General features: G+C 40.4%; 1 protein-coding gene across 1 annotated transcript; it reads right to left on the bottom strand.

Annotated features, from left to right (window-relative positions):
• Window positions 1-7,361: 7,361 nt before the first annotated feature.
• Window positions 7,362-15,509, bottom strand: LOC122558687 (pancreatic secretory granule membrane major glycoprotein GP2-like). The gene is made up of 9 exons (XM_043707479.1): window positions 15,415-15,509; window positions 15,270-15,330; window positions 14,466-14,567; window positions 12,820-13,025; window positions 11,541-11,695; window positions 10,925-11,164; window positions 8,579-8,738; window positions 8,361-8,487; window positions 7,362-7,523 (listed from the first exon to the last, which is right to left on the bottom strand). Exons 1-9 carry the CDS (start codon window positions 15,415-15,417, stop codon window positions 7,429-7,431), a joined length of 1,149 nt encoding a protein of 382 aa, XP_043563414.1. The 5' UTR covers window positions 15,418-15,509; the 3' UTR covers window positions 7,362-7,428.
• Between the last annotated feature and the right edge of the window lie 1,431 nt (window positions 15,510-16,940).

Here is a 16,940-nt window from a genome sequence, read left to right as displayed (position 1 = left end):
CCTCTGGTTCGGCACTCACCCATCAGCGGAAACGTGTTTCCTGCCTCCAGATTGTCAATCCTTTCATAATCTTATATGTCTCAATCAGATCCCCTCTCAGTCTTCTAAACTCAAGGGTATACAAGTCCAGTCGCTCCAGTCTTTGAGCGTAAGGTAGTCCCGCCATTCCAGGAATTGACCTTGTGAACCTACGCTGCACTCCCTCAATAGCTAGAATGTCTTTCCTCAAATTTGGAGACCAGAACTGCACACAATATTCGAGGTGTGGCCTCACCAGGGCCCTGTACAGCTGCAGAAGGATATCTTTGCTTCTATACTGAATCCCTTTTGTTATGAAGGCCAGCATACTATTAGCCTTCTTCACTACCTGCATGGATTTCAGCAAGGCATTCGATAAGGTTCCCCACAGTAGACTATTGTACAAAATGTGGAAGAATGAGATTGTGGGAGATAGAGCAGTTTGGGTCAGTAATTGGCTTGCTGAAAGACGACAGAGGGTGGTGGTTGATGGGAAATGTTCATCCTGGAATCCAGTTACCGGTGGTGTACCGCAAGGGTCGGTGTTGGGTCCACTGCTGTTCATTTTTATAAACGACCTGGATGAGAGCATAGAAGGGTGGGTTAATAAATTTGCAGACGACACTAAGGTCGGTGGAGTCGTGGATAGTGACGAAGGATGTCGTAGGCTAGAGAGAGACATGGATAAGCTGCAGAGCTGAGCTGAGAGGTGGCAAATGGAGTTTAATGCGGACAAGTGTGAGGTGATTCACTTTGGTCGGAGCAACTGGAATGCAAAGTACTGGACTAACTGTAAGATTCTTGATAGTGTAGATGAGCAGAGAGATCTCGGTGTCCAGGTACACAGATCCTTGAAAGTTGCCACCCAGGTTGACAGGGTTGTTAAGAAGGCATACAGTGTTTTAGCTTTTATTAATAGAGGGATCGAGGTCCAGAACCATGAGGTTATGTTACAGCTGTACAAAACTCTGGTGTGGCCGCACTTGGAGTAATGTGTACAGTTCTGGTCACTGCATTTTAAGAAGGATTTGAAAAGGGTGCCGGGGAGATTTACTAGGATGTTGCCTGGTATGAAGAGAAGATCTTACGAGGAAAGGCTGAGGGACTTGAGGCTGTTTTCATTTGAGAGAAGAAGGTTGAGAGGTGACTTAATCAGAGGGTTAGATAGGTTGGACAGGGAGAGCCTTTTTCCAAGAATGGTGACGGCGAACACAAGGGGGCTACTTTAAACAGATGTCAGAGGTAGTTTCTTTACTCAGGAGTAGTAAGGGTATGGAATGCTTTGCCTACAATGGTAGTAGATTCGCCAACTTTATGTACATTTAAGTCATCATTGGACAAGCATATGGACTTACATGGAATAGTGTAGGTTAGATGGGCTTCAGATTAGTATGACAGGTCGGCGCAACATCAAGGGCCGAAGGGCCTGTACTGCGCTGTAATGTTCTAGGAGTCTCTCAGCTGCCCATTGAAATAGCCGAGCAAACCACTCCATTGTAACAAGGGTTTAGAGGGACTCAGAGGACATCCACAACAATCAAACTCAACGCCCCGTGGCCGAACATTTCAACTTCCCCTCTGCTGAGGACATCCAGGTCCTGGGCCTCCTCCACCTTATGTGCCCTCCCCCCCCCCCACCCCCCCACCTTACTTCAGTTCCAACCTTGCAGCTCAGCACCATCCTCATGACCTATCTCACCTGTCAATCTTCCTTCATACGTATCTACTCCACCCACACTCAGCTACCTTCCCCCAGCCCATTTATCTCTCCAGCCCAGAGGCTTCCAGCCTCTTTCGTGATGAAGGGCTTTTGCCCGAAAATGTTAATTTTCCTGCTCCTCGGATGCTGCCTGACTTGCTATGCTTTTCCAGCACCATTCTGATATTGGCTCTAGAGGGATATGGGCCAAGTATTGGCAAATGGGACTAGATTAATTTAAGATACCTAGTATGCATGGACAAATTGGACTGAAGGGTCTGTTTCCATGCCACACATCTGTATGTCTCTATGCCACTACAAAGTTTCAAAGAAATGAAACCAGACAGATCACTTGGCAGTGAACTGCAACTATTCAAAAGGTGGCAGCTTACCACCTTCAGGAATGAAAAATGAGTTGCTGGAAAAGCGCAGTAGGTCAGGCAGCATCCAAGGAGCAGGAGAATTGACGTTTTGGGAACAACAAGGAACAGGCCCATGGCCCTGGAGTGAACAAAAAATCTTGCAACCTTAAAAAGGGACCTTGATCAATGGTGTAAGACATTGGGTTAAGTAGTTTCAGAGCAATGCCCATCTAACTGAAAACTGGGGAAAGAAATAAAGACAGTTGACATTCAGCCTTCACTAGTTCGTACAAGAATTGTCAACAAATTCCGAAAACTTCCACTAAAAAGATATTAAAAGTTACTCAACAGAATACAGCTACACAAAAGCTGAAGAGGGAACCTCCAAGCTCAGCTCTTCGAGATAATTTGAATCCTGTTCTTCTCCCATCTCCCTGTAATTATGTCTCCATATATTCAATTTATAGAATGCCCTGTTGAATGTTTACAGGATGTATTCCCAATCCTGACCAATTACTCATGTGAAACAAGGGCTGGGGGGGGGAAAAAAAAAGGTCCTGGCAACATCTATAGTAACAAGTGTAGTGGAACGTGTTAAGGTTTTAGTCAGATGAAGTAATAGGAACTTACTATTCAGAAAATTTTCAAAAAATGGTTACCAGTAACAAAGGAAAATATAAAACAGTATCAGAATCACTTAGTTGAAGGGACAGAAATACCAAAAGTGAACTATACAAAGTTAATCATTAAGTTGGATTCAAGTGCTTGAATAGGTGCTCAGCAGTCACCTCAGCTCATTAACAGCACAAACAGACAACCCAAATGCAAACTTAGGGCAATCTTTACAAAAGACATTTTTTTAAAAAGTTAAAAATCACAACACCAGGTTATGGTCCAACAGGTTTAATTGGAAGCACACTAGCTTTCGGAGCACCGCTCCTTCATCAGGTGATAGTCCAACAAGTTTAATTACCATGGACAATAACCTGGTGTTGTGTGATTTTTAACTTTGTACGCACCAGTCCAACACCGGCATCTCCAAATCATGACTTTTTTTTAATATTAGGTGAGTGACTCAGTCACTTGCCATTTTAATAAACCACCTTCAAACAGTTCTGAAGGAGTCACCGGACTTTGTGTTAACTCCACTTTCCTCTCCATCCATGCTGCCAGACCTGCCGATTTTCTCCAGCAAGGTTTTTTTTGTTTCAGCTTTAGCTCTTTGCTCAATCAGCTTGCTGCAGTGAAGCTGAATGAATAGCAACTCATGCTCTACAGGTCAGCTTTGCTGATAATTCTTCCCTCAATATCGCATTGAAGTTTGCTGCTTTTGGTCAGACAGACCATCTCCATTGAATTTGTAGGAAAGGAGATTTAAAAGTGAAGCCATATTGGCACATGACTATAGGAAGTCAAGAGAACCAGAGAGCATACCCATAAACCCTTCAGGCAACCACAGGTAGATGAAAACTATGGTTAAGACAACATATTGGAGTGTTTGCTTTTATTGGTCAAAGTATTATTGGTTGTGAAGATTAAATGTAAGCTGGACTACAGTAGAATGCTGTTACTGTTCTGGTTACCACAGTAGTGCAATTACAAGACCCTATAAAGGGCAGAGGAGTGATCAGGAAAGTGGTAGGAGTTGCAGTGAATCAGCCATGAGACTGGATAGATGGGGAGCTCTAGTCATGACTTTGGGGTGGGCTCAGATTGTGTAAACATTGTGGCATGGTCAGGGTAGGTGAGGAAAGTTTCCTCCAAGATGTCAGCTTTAAATTCTCAAAACATGGTTAGATTGGAGGAAACCTTTTCAGTTGGAGGGTGGTTATCTGGAATTCACTGCTTCAGGGTAGAGTTCAGAACCTTTAGTTAATCCTCAATTAGAAGAGCACTTCAAACGCCACAAGCCAAATTTTGGAAAATGAGATTAAGAATAGTGGAGACCTTGCAGCTGCTCCCGAAATTCAGGCTTCTTTTGAGATTTACTTTCACATTAAACTAAGCGATTCTGATACTGTGCAGCAAAAAACTATGTACATTTGTCCAAAAATGGTTTTGTTAATAGGTTTCTTTGAAAGATCTACAAGTGGATGGGCTTTTTTTGCTCTATGAAACTGGAATAATTTTACTTATTTCAAAAAAGTCACAGGATTGTTTAGAAAATAATTATGCTAATAGCTTGAGAACTTGGAGAAAGCTCTCAAAAAGGAAAGTGGTGTTTAAAAAAACCAACACGGAAAGCAGAGTCAGCAAGAGTCTCTTTAATTCAGTCGTTTGGCCAAGAGACTAGGTTTGTTTAAAACTGAAGTGTTTGACTTATTTTTGCATGCTAATATTAATACATTTCTTTAGGCAAAGAGGTATGACAAGGTGCTATTGTAAGTTTCTTATGATTAATGTCAACAGCACATGAGAGTTAGGAGAGTAGACTCAAGTGCTAGACAGCATGATCAGAGAGGTGACTGTCAGAAGTCACTATGGCTATTGTCAAACAGAAGCCCAGTTCTGGGTACCATTGGAAAGGAGCTCAGGAAAATAGAGTGTGCATATTTGGGCATTAAAAGAGGGAATCTTGGTGGTGCTTTCATCAATGAGAGACTCCTAGCGAGGGCATGGACAGGAGATTGTGGTAGTGAGAATCTTGAATATGCACGGCTTCTTGGTGTCAGGCTTAAAACCATGTTGCTACTGAAGAGGAATGAAACATTTCTAGGAGCAACACTTGACCTCTTAAGATGTGATTGGCTGAATAATTGGCAGCCCAGTGGTTAGCAATGCTGCCTCAGTGCCAGAGACCTGGGTTTGATTCCAGCCTTGCATGACTGTGGAGTCTGCACGGGTTTCTGCTGGGGTGCTCTGCTTTCCCACCAACATTCCAAAAGTTGTGCAGGTTAAGTGAATTGGTCATACTAAATTGCCCATAGTGTTAAGTGCAGTGAGGGGGAAATATACTGAAATGAGTGGGTGAGTTACTCTGAGGGTCAGTGTGGAGTTGTTGGGCCAAGGGCCTGTTTCCACACTAGGGAATCTAATCTAATGGGTGGGGGTGGGGAAAAAAAAAGGGAGAAGAATCTTTTGGGTGTAGTGATCCTTGTTCTTTCTTTAAAAAAAGGAATTGGAAGGATAGCCTCCATAAAAGAGGAAAACAGTTTAATTGGAGCAAGACAAGTTTAGTAGTATGGGACAGGAACTGTCAAAAATTTGATTACAGTTGTGGGTTAGTGGCATCTGAAAGTGGAGGGCTTTCAAAAGCATAAAGACATTCAGAATATTTATCTTCTGTTTGAACTGAAGAGAAGGCTGGTAGGAATAGAGAATAAGTGAAGACAGACTGAGGTTTAGATATAAAACAGCAGGTTCAAATCAGTCTCAAAACATTAAAATATATAGTGGCATTGAGAAGACACCAGAAAGGCAGATGCTGAGAGCCTGATAAGTTAAGAATAAACCACAAGATTCTACAAATACATTAGAGCAACAGACCAGGGAATGGAGGCCCTTAAAAAAGTCATCTTTGTTGAACTTTAGGAGATGAGAGAGCTGTATATTTTGAATCTTAGTGGAGAAGGCGGCTAGAAGACTCCAGGAAATAAATAGATGTTTTGAAAAGAGTTCATGTTACAGAGAGGAAATGCTGGAGGTCTTAGAAAGGAAGAGGTAGATAAGGTCCAAAGATGTGCAGGTCAGGCAGATTGGACAATTTAGCATGGCCATATTGTTAGGTGCATTAGTCAGAGGGAAAATGGGTGTGGGTGAGTTACTCTTCAGAGGTTGGTGTGGACTGGTTGGGCCAAAAAAAGGACTGTTTCCACACTGTAGGGAATCTAAAATCTCCAGGACCTGATCAAGTGTATCCCAACACTTGATGTTAGGAAGAAATTGTAGGGTCCCTTCAGGAATCTATCTGTATGGTTGAGGTGCTGAATCACAAGTGGCTAATGTCATGTCTTAAAGAATGCAAGCAGCCTGGGAACTATAGATCTGCAGGTCTGCCTGTAGTGGCTAAGGTATTGAAAGTAATTCTGAAAGATTAGATTAAATGCATTTGGAGGGGAAGAATGCTAGTTGTCTAGTTGGAAGGGAAGTGCATCTCAAACTTTAAGTTGAAGTAACCAAGATCAAAGACAGCAATAGATATTAAAGTAAAATGTCCAGTAAAGCCTTCACTAGGTTCCATATAGTAGACTGATTCAAGTTAGATCACACGTGTCAAGGTGAGCTTACCAATGGAATACAAAATTGACTATGTTAGAGATAGAGGGTTGCTTTTCAGTCCTGTAAGCAGTGGTGTTCCATAGGGATCATGTGGGACCAATTGCCATTTATAATTGATTAGATATAGGAAGCATGGTTATCATCAAGTTTGATAATGATACCAAGATTGGTGTAGTGGATGGTAAAGGAATTATCTTTACCTTTTGATCTTGATCAGGTCAATGGGCTGATGAATAGCAGGTGGAATTTAACTTGGTTAAATGTCAGGTTTTATCCAAATGCAATACAAGGGCAAGATTGAATAGTCAGGCCTTAGTGTTGTAGAATTGAGATATAGGGGTTCAGATACAATTCCTTGTAGTTTTAAATCACTCAACTAGGTGATTATGGTTGAGTATGCTGGACTATGCTTCCCTTTATTGCTAGGCCTTTGAAGGTAGGAGTTGGATGTTATGTTGAGCTTGTATAGAATGTTGGTGAGGCCTGTGTTCAGTTCTGGTTACCCTGTCATATGAAGTGTTAAGCTGGGGAGGGTTCAGGAGAAACTTACCAGGAATGGAGAGTTTGAATAAAGTGGCTGGGACTTTTTGCTTGAGCATAGAGTTGAGGGTTGACCTTAGAGGTTTATAGGAGGGGTGTAGATAAGGCCAGTGGCAAGTGTCATTGCTCTAGGATAGGAGGCACAAAAGTGTGGTTTGTGGAGAAGGACTTGCCACAGGAAGTGGTTGAAGTTACAGTTAAAGATAGAGATAAGTACAAGAATAGGAAATAGAGGGATATGGGCCAAGTGCTAATAGGTTAGTGTGGGATTATGTTCAGCATGGACTGGTTCAACCAAAGGGTTGTTTGTGCTGTGACTTATGTTTGATAACTATTGCAGACAAAAGTGGGTTAAAGTTAAAAAACTTGTGGTTAGAAACCTACATGACTAAAAGTGGTCTACAGCACAAGTTAACCATGGGTTGTAGTGTTCAAGAGTTTAATTAAACTCATTTATCAAATTAATACCACTAAACTGGTCCAAGTATTAGAAATCCCATTAAAATGAAAGTGCAGAAGACTAATTTCTTATACAGTGTAATGCATATTGTCTACTTTATTTTTGTTCTTTACATTTGATTTCAGCTAGTGTTACTTTCTCATTACTTTAGCTAAAGTAATTGCAAGGACAAGAAACACCATGGCAGTTATCACAGCAATGCCAGGAACAGTTGCAAGCATCAAGTCTGCAGAAGGAAAAGAGGAATTACATTAGTTTCTGCCAAAACAATTGCTGACAGCATTTAAAAAGCAGGAAACAGCTTTTGAGGAAGACAAAATTTCAGTTAAGACATTTAGTCTTAATGTTTGGTCAAGTAACCACTACTGTTAAATAATTTAGATTGTTAAATTACCTGGTTTTAGACACTGCATTCAAGAGTTAATGATGCAACAAGGTAGGTAATGGTGAGGTCACAGGACATTTAGTCCAAGACCCCAGGCTAATGTGCAGGAGTCATTAGATTTCATCTTACCACAAGATGTGACAGTTTGAAATTGATAAACTTAAGTATGCATGTAGCCAGTCAATTGTAGTTTAAAAATCTGTTTTATGCCCTTCAAAAGGTCTTCCAACCTTAAGTGATCTAACCCATGTGGGACCCTAAATCTAAGCAATCTTGGCTGCCTTTGTCTAAAGAGGACAGAGTTAACTTGCCTATACAGCAACATCTAAGAGATGTCATCCACTGAGTCCACAATCTGGTCACAGACCAACCTGCTTGGTAACTGAGCCAGTGCAGCACTTAGCTTAGTACAAGGGCACCTCAAAACAATGACAACTGAATGTCCTCCCATTTCTGAGAGCTCCACACAGCCTTCCATTTTGGAATTGTGGTGGGAGCTTTAATGTGACTTTTGGCTAATATCACTTTTTTGACTGAGAAGCAGAATGCTAACTTGGCATTAGATTGGTAGTTGCATGACAGTGTTGAAGTCAACTAGTATAGAAGCAAAGAACATCCTTGATTAGGTCATGATAAGAGTCATATGGTGCACTTTCATCCCATTTTTACACAACTTACTAGGTTTGCCAACTTGGTATACATTTGTCCCAGAGAAAGTCCAACGAATAGGTCCATAGGTTAATAACCCTTCATATTGTGTATTAGTATCTCTCTTTGCTTTCAGGGATGGTAGGCTGGCACAGTCCTAAAGGCAATGAATAGTATTAGATTAAGTGCTGCTTAATTATACTGCTGGAGGATGGGTGAATTCTCAATTAAGATTTTGACAAACTTACAATCATGCAAGGCTCCAGGCTGTTGGCTGCACAAATTTCAGTCTTGCAATGTAGGAATAGAACTGGATATTTCACAAATCTAAACATCTGCACACTGAAGTTTGCCATAGTCTCATTTCCTATTGGATTGTGATACTGTACAGTGTCATCAACAGGGCACCTAAAACAGAAATCAAATTAATGTTCAGTGGACTAGGTGCAACTTGCTAGCATGTTTTTACAAGGCCAAAGTGGGACATTCCTCTAATGGTGTAAAGTGGATTAGTGGAGAGAACAAAGCTCCTTTTACCAGTTAGAAAACTGGTTGATCAAGATTTGTGGGCAATTTAAACTGAAAGGCCAACATTTTTCCGATAATTCTTGAAGTTTTGTGAAAGGATGAAACAACCAGAATCGGTAGAGTGGGAGAAAGGCAGTTGCCATTGAGTCCACATTAACCTTCTGAACAGCATCCCACCCAGACTCTTCCTCTACCCTATCCCTGCTACATTTCCTGGTCCTGGACTATTGGCGATGCTACACTGCCCATCCACTTGATGGAAGGGGAAGGAAACTAAAGCATATTGAGGAAACCCATGCAGTGTGCAAATTCCAGAGTTGCCCAAGGCCCCTTGTACAGAGGCAGTGATAATCACTGAGTCACCCTAAAAAGGTGTAGGGGATTTGAACCTGCATGGGAAAACCCAATTTGTTTCCAACCTGTCTGCCACAACTACATATGGCAAGTCACATTAAGTATTTTCACTTGGCTCAGACAAGTCAATCTGTAAATTAGACTATGTTGATTAGGAAAATCCTTGCCCAAGAGTAGATTAGTAGAAATTTCCTATTATACAAGGCTAACTACATACATTTGGAATGTAGTGTTGGGGCAGGAGAGATTATGCACAAGACATTAGTCTAATTTCTGCTCCTTTCAGTCCATCAAGTCTGCTCTGCCATTCAATCATGACCAATAAGGAAAATACTTTCTCCCTGTGACCTTTGATTTCCTTGACAAAAGAAATCTTATTTTAAAATTTCAGAATTACCTGGCATCCACAGCCTTGTGCTAGTGAAGGCCAGATTTCCCCCACTCTGGCCAGAGAGAATTTTCTCCATCTCTAGTCTAAAAACAATCTTCCTTTAAAGGCTGTGCCCTCAAGTCCCAGTGGAAGGACTGTCCTAGTGTCCACTCTGTCCAGGCCATTCAGTATTCTAAGTTTCAGAACTAACTTCCACCACTCCAAAGCTTCTAAACTCCAAGTACAGATCCAAAGTCCTCAACCTTTCTCATAAGCCTCATTCTAGAGAGAGCTCACGAACCTCCTCTGGGCCCAGTCCAGGGTTAGTATCGTTCCTGAGGTATGGTGCCCAAAATTAGAGTATGGTGAACAAGAGTGTAGTCAGACTAGAAAAAAAAAGTCTGACAATAAAGCTAAAGACTGCAGAAATATTAGGGGCCCCTGAAGTGCACAACTCAAAAGGGCTAATATCCAGACTTGGGTTAAAAATGTAAAGCCATTACAGCCCTACCAGACCCTGTGTAGTCTGATGGTAGTTTAATTACAAAAAAGATCACCATTCCTTCTCAACTTCTCCTGGCTGAGGTGAGTTCTTCATGGCAAGGAGAGCTGTCCTGACAATTGAACCATGCAGTTGGCACCATTTTTAAACCATGTGTCCAGCTAATAGAGCTAACTGGCCTCCAGATTCACCATTTTATGGATGCTAGCAAAATATTTATTTCCAGAGTGAAAAGGTATTGCTAAAACTATACAAGGCCCTAATCAGACAGCTGTAATTTAAAGTGTTTTGTTTCTTTATCCAAGGAAAGGCACACTCAGATGGGAGAGCACAGAAAGTTCACTGGAGGACCAGTTGAATTTCAATTTGTATTTGAGTTCCAATTTTTCCTAAAATCCGACAATTGAAACGACCCTTGATAGTTTGAGGATATTATCCTTGTGTGGATAGGACTAGTGGGTGAAGCTTCAAATCTAAAGTCTAACAAAGTTTAGACAGGTAGATGCAGGAAGCATGTTCCTGATGACTGGGGAGTCCAGAATCTGGACTCCATGGTTAGAAAAGGTCATTTAAGACTTTTCACCCAGTGTGAAGAGCCTGTGGAAATTGCAACCAGTGTTAAGTTAGATTATTAGGCTAAGGGAATCAACAAGGTAATGCTGTGCTTGACAGATTAGTCATTGACTGGTGGAGTATCCTTGAAGGGCTGTCCTGCCTCTTATATTCAAAGATAGACCACAAACTCAGAACTGTAATTTAACCACAACTCTGCAATGTTACAATACAGACATGGAAAAAATGCCCAACTTGGACACTGCAATTTTAGTAGTGTTAGCTTACCCCTTCTTAATCAGGTAATACTGGGGCAAGTCATCTGGATTTTGGGTTGGTGTGGCCCAGCAATCGTTGATAGTTAAATCAAAAAAGTTATTTTCTCCTGGTTCAATTTTCACACTGATATACAACCTCTCCATCCATGGAAGAACTGGTAATTCCATATAAGCATTTTCATACTTTGAGCTCTTGTACAAGGCCATTGATACAGTGACTGTTCCTTCCTGCACATGTAACACTGCAATCCTGAAGAAATCACAAAATCATTTTCACAGGAAATAAAGAATCAAGAACTTGAAAGCTTGATAATGCTCAGGGGTGCAAATTGATATACCTTAAGCTGCAAACACTTCCTCTAATGTTGGTGATCTCAGATCACAAAAGTTACTTCAAACAATGTTTTCCCCACATTATATTTCTACAGTAGTAGAAAGTTAGAAGTCCACAGAAAGAGATTGAAGTCAGTTATATTATGGTCAAGACAAGTGAGGATCTTGCCAATTGTGTACATATCTGCACTAGCAATAATGAATTAGACTTAAACTTCACATTGTTATCATTCCTCTAAACAGGCAAATTAGCTACAGTAAAAACTGAACAAACAGAAGTATTAAGAACTTGCGTTGTTTTCGGCTGTATTGGGAATTCAAGTCGCACTATTCTTTCACGAGTGTATACACAAGTGAAGTCAATTGACTCGGAAGGAAGTCTGGTGATAACTCCAGTTATGTGTCTGGTCTGGACACCATTCATGTACATGACATGTGTAGCATTACTCTGAAAGTGAACAAAATTTGTTAGAAACTTATCAGCCATTTTATCCTAGACATGTACAATAAAATTGAAATTGCTAATTATGAGCACAGGGACAAGTTAGTCTCCCCAATGGAATACAGCTTTTGCATAAAAGTTAATTTGATATTAATTTACATTAAACAGCAGTACACCAGTTGGACAACACCAATGCTGCAAGTGGCTTAAAACTAACACTTCAAAGAAAAAACAATGCACCCATTTGTATTGTAGAATGCTTGAAGAGCTTTCTGCCAAGTACTACCAGTATGGTTAGATCAATCTATCATGCCATATTTATGGCATGAGCTCCCTGTGGTTACTGCACTGGTGTTACCTCACACCAAGCCCACCTTCTGGCCAAACTATACTGTACCAGCCTCAATTGGGCTAATCTATAGCCCAAGATGAGTTTTGGGATGGGGTCAAAGACCACGCAAGGGCCTAACTAGCTCAATTCAATTCTGACCATAAACAGTTTATGAGTGCAACATATGACAAAGCCAAACATCATACAATGCAGTAGCTTGTTTAGAAAGGGTAACGCAGAATTCAACATGGAACTTGGCAAGATAAGCCCAGAGTTTTAGAAATAAGCATGAATTTTTAAATGCCAAGAGATTTTACAAACAAATGATGCACACTTGATACAAGTCAGCTGCATTCAGTCCAGTTATGCAAAACCACAGGTCTATGATCCCATTTTGGGAACTTTTGGGTCAGCCAAAGTAAAATCCATTTTCTCATTCTCAATTTTAAACTACTTCCCATTCCATTAGCTGGGAAGAGGTCACAAAAAAACCAAAACAGTCAACCTCAGTGGAAGGAGTCCTCTTTCATACACCTGAACTATGTTTAGTTTCATGAATCACATGAATACAAGTTGAAATGTACAACTGTTAAGTTGCTGCTAAGCTCAAAACTAAACTAGGTGTTTGATGCTGTGACTGTTTACAGCTGACCGCTGATCAGCTAAATTAGAATGCTTATGGGACATCTGTCTAATTAGAGACAGTTGCACTGAATTCTGGTAGCACAGGAAGTTGAGCAAGACAGAGTGCTAAAGAATGAAGTTGGCTTATACTTTTACACATTCAATAAAATCTTACCATTACAACAGTACCACAGTCTGAATAATTATTATGATGTATGGTGATTGCATAGTATTCCTCTCCATTTTTAACTTCTCTTGCAGCTTTGCAGGAACCCTCAAACAGCTGGACAGCATCCTGGGTTACATTTTTCCAGTCAAAGTAATCCTTTGGGACCAATACTTTTATGTAAGCCTGCTCACAGATCACTTCCACTTTTATATCTGGGGATATAAAAGAATTGCAAATAAAATCTCTTCCTACTCCAAATAGTTTTACATAATAAAAAGTGATGTTAGAATCTATCAACTATCTGACACAGGAACACCTATACTTTTGCAACTTAATTTGAAGCCAAGGTTTAATTTGAGTGCCCAAAGTAGATCAGATATTTAGAAGAAATTTCAGAATGTTAATTGAAATCTATCAATAGCTAAATTCAAAATATAGACTAGGATTAACAGATAAAGATAACTGCTAGGAAGGATTGGAGGGAAGAGGATAATGAGATTTTGCTCAACAGAAATACAAGATGGCTCAACAAGACCTTAGTCAAGTTAATGGTCAGTTGCTTTGCATTGCTAGAACCAAGACCAGCCAAGAGTGCATTAGAACAGTTCAGTCTCATGGGTAACTAACTTTAGGGTAATTGTTTCCATAGTAATAAAGAAGCAAAATCTCAAAATGCTGCGACAGATGGAGAGAGACAGTTCTTCCTTGCATAAATGAGTGATAGAGTGTGTTGCTAGAAAAACACAGCAGGTCAGGCAGCAAAGGTGTAGGATGCTCCTTTGATGCTGCCTGACCTGCTGCACTTTTCCAACACATTTAAGCTCTGATCTCCAGTCCTCACTTTCTCCATAAATGATACTGGTTTAGCCTCAGCAAGAGAAGCAAAGACAATAGCTTCAATTTGTTCAGTGTGTGGTTTAGATTAGATTCCCTATAGTATGGAAACAGGCCCTTCAGCCCAACCAGTCCACACCAACCCTCTGAAGAGTAACCCACCCAGACCCATTTCACTCTAATGAATGCACCTAACACGAAAGGCAATTTAGCATGGCCAATTCCCCTAACCTGCACATCTTTGGACTGTGGGAGGAAACTTGAGTACCCGGAGGAAACGCACCAACACAAGACTGTGTGCAAACTCCACACAGACACTGGAATCAAACCTAGGACCCCATTGCTGTAAGGCAGCAGGTTGGAGTTTTTCACCCATTTCCCCCCCAACATGGAGGGTTTGCAGTGATAGTTCAGACAACAATGGAATTGAGGAAACAGTTATCAAACTAAATTTCTGGGGAACACTTATGGGGCTGCACACTGAGAAACAAGCAGCAGTAAGGTTAGATAAAGAAAATCTGAGACAAGTGTGGAATAAATATTGGAAACCATTCTGATTGAATGTGGGCAAAAACTATGCAAGGTCAGAGCAAGCCAGCTAGACAGTGAGTACCACTGAAGGAGAAAAGCTTACATTTACTGTCAGCTTACAGGGAGAACTGTTTGCTGGTGTTGTAAAAACACAATCTTTATTTGTATGTTAGTTGCTGGAAGTCAGACTACCCATGGTGTACTCATAAGAAACTAGAGTATGAAAATCCCAAAAGTGAGAACACTCAGCCCGGCAGCTGCTCCCATCAAAAAGCAAACAGTTTTACCTTCACATGTTGCTCCTTTAAGCCCATGAGCACAGTTGCATTGGGCATCACCATTTACAAGAGTGCAGGTCCCTTCATTCTTACAAGGATTGGGATCACAGCCTGAATGAAGTCAACACAAATTTAGGCTTTTAGAATATTTTACCTTACTTGCTGCAAGTTAAAATTCAGTAGCCACTTTAAAAATTGTAAACATGTGAAATATTAAAAGTACTAAAGGAACAGTTTTGATTCCATTTCATGGAAAGTCATGTCAGTTATTAGGAAACTTTAGTCATACTCCAAAAGAAACTAGTTAGTAGCTATGAACTAAAGCAAATAGTCTACACATTACATGACTAGTCACACCAGATTTAAAGTGCTTCTTAAAGATCTACATAAGTTTGCAAAAAAAAAATTTAGTGCTAGAAAAACAAACTGGTATTTCAAACCTAATGACTGCCCATGTCATAAAGCTAATTGCTGTACAACTTAAACTAGATTCATACTTTAGAATGAGACGTTCGTGTTGTCTAGAAGAGAGCATTACTAAAAGATGACAAGAAATCCAAATACAAGAATTGCTTTAGCTAAAACCTTAAGCAATATTTTACGGAATTGAGATACAAAGTTCATCCTACATGAAAGAAAATTAGCATTTCGTTATTTCCCCAACAACCTTAATAGATTATACGAATATTGTTAGCACTAGCTTTTAGAAGAAGTTTACATGTTCCAGAAAGCAAAGAGTAGCGGTCACCATCAGGTTTCCGCTAGAGACGTTATCTACACTAAAAGACTTAGTCACCTTATTTACAAACTTACCTGAACCATAGATCGTAATAAAAGCTCCGCAAAATAATAGCGTTAACACCTTGAACAGCGCCTGCAAAAACATATAAAACATCATCTTCTATTCTGTAGAGTTACTAAGGTTTCAAAACGTATAAAGGCACACACTTAGACATACCATTTTATATACCACTCCCTCAGCAACTACTTCAGCACAGGTCAAACGAATTTCAAGATTTTCTTGGCGGGTTAGTGGGAGGGGCCACTGATAAGGACATTAACCTCAGCTGTCCTGTCCTCTGTTCAGGAAGACAGTTCGATTTAATTAATTCGAGATTTCAAGCCAAACCACGAGAACCCAGCTCTGTAAGAATTTGAAAGGGAGAGGCGTCCATTCACAACTCAGTCCTGAGCTAGCTGATAAGTTCGACGGGAGAGGGGCTGCAGTTATTACAGCCTACGCATCCAGTATTTGTTGAGGGCTTCGCTCTGCGGAATGCAGATTCCAAGATCTTGTACAATTGTGTTATTAGAGTCCGTCCATTTTTTTGTTCGCACCAATGTCACTACATTGAAAAAACAGTTCTTTAAATTTCCATTTTTGTAAGATTACATCAAAGTCATAGTATAACCAGTCAATGGCTTACAGTGAGATAAATTATTTATATCCATCTTTCCCTACCTCCCGAATGTCTAAAGGCGCTTTACTGTCAGTGAAAGTGTCTTTAACGAGTCCTCACTGTGGAAAACACAGCAATTTGTTTTTGATTCAAATATTGAAATAAAGTGTCAAGGGCCGTGGTCCTCGTACTAACTTTTGAAAGACTCAAAGACCTCGGCCACAGTGAATAGCTGCCCTTTACCACTTTTTCTGCCGTGTATTCTATCAGTTAGCCAGTTGTGACAATTCTGGGATGAGTCACGTTGGACTTGAAACGTTAACTCTGTTTCTCTCTCCACGCCTGCTGCTAAACTTGCTGAGTTTCTCCAGCGTTTGCTTTGTTAATGTTGAATTTCCAGCATCTATTTCACAGTGACTTGACCTCTGGTTCTGAATATTCTAACTTTATTCAATGGTTTACTGTCGTACCACACTGGGGGCTGTGTTGTCCTTATCATCTCTCCTTCCCGCCTCTTTAAAGAATTGAATTAGGCTGGTTAAGCAAGATCTTCCCTTTTGAAATCCATACTCATTTCATGATCGTTTTTGTGTCTCGACGTTTTTTGTTTCTTCTTTAGTAGGATTTCCAATGTTAAACTGACTGGTCCATAGCTGTCTGGGTGTCTTCAGATTGTCTTCTTAATTAAACGTATAACATTAGTTACCTGTCAGTACAAAGCAGTGAATCCTCTTCAAGTATCAAACTTGATGAGCGTCCCTAGATTCTTTCACGCAGCACAGGCATAATTCAGCTGCATTCTGAGTTTCATCATCTGAGTTTAATTGGTTCAGTTTGTTTAATGTTTCTCCTTTTTATTTTTAATGCAATTATATCATGAACCTCATTTACCAATGTCATCTCCATGTCTCACATAAATACTGAGCAATGATTGTTTAATGTTGTTGCCATTAACTGCCTTTGGGTTTAGCACAATAGATTCATAGATGTTTCCAGCACAGAATGAAACCATTCGGCCCATTATGTTTATGCTGGTCACCAAGCGTCTGCCTTCACTAATCCCAGTTTCCAGCCCCTGCCGCAT

The sequence above is a fragment of the Chiloscyllium plagiosum genome, chromosome 17 (assembly GCF_004010195.1).
Source record: "Chiloscyllium plagiosum isolate BGI_BamShark_2017 chromosome 17, ASM401019v2, whole genome shotgun sequence".
NCBI lineage: Eukaryota > Metazoa > Chordata > Chondrichthyes > Orectolobiformes > Hemiscylliidae > Chiloscyllium > Chiloscyllium plagiosum.
This window is presented reverse-complemented; position numbering and strand designations above follow the sequence as displayed.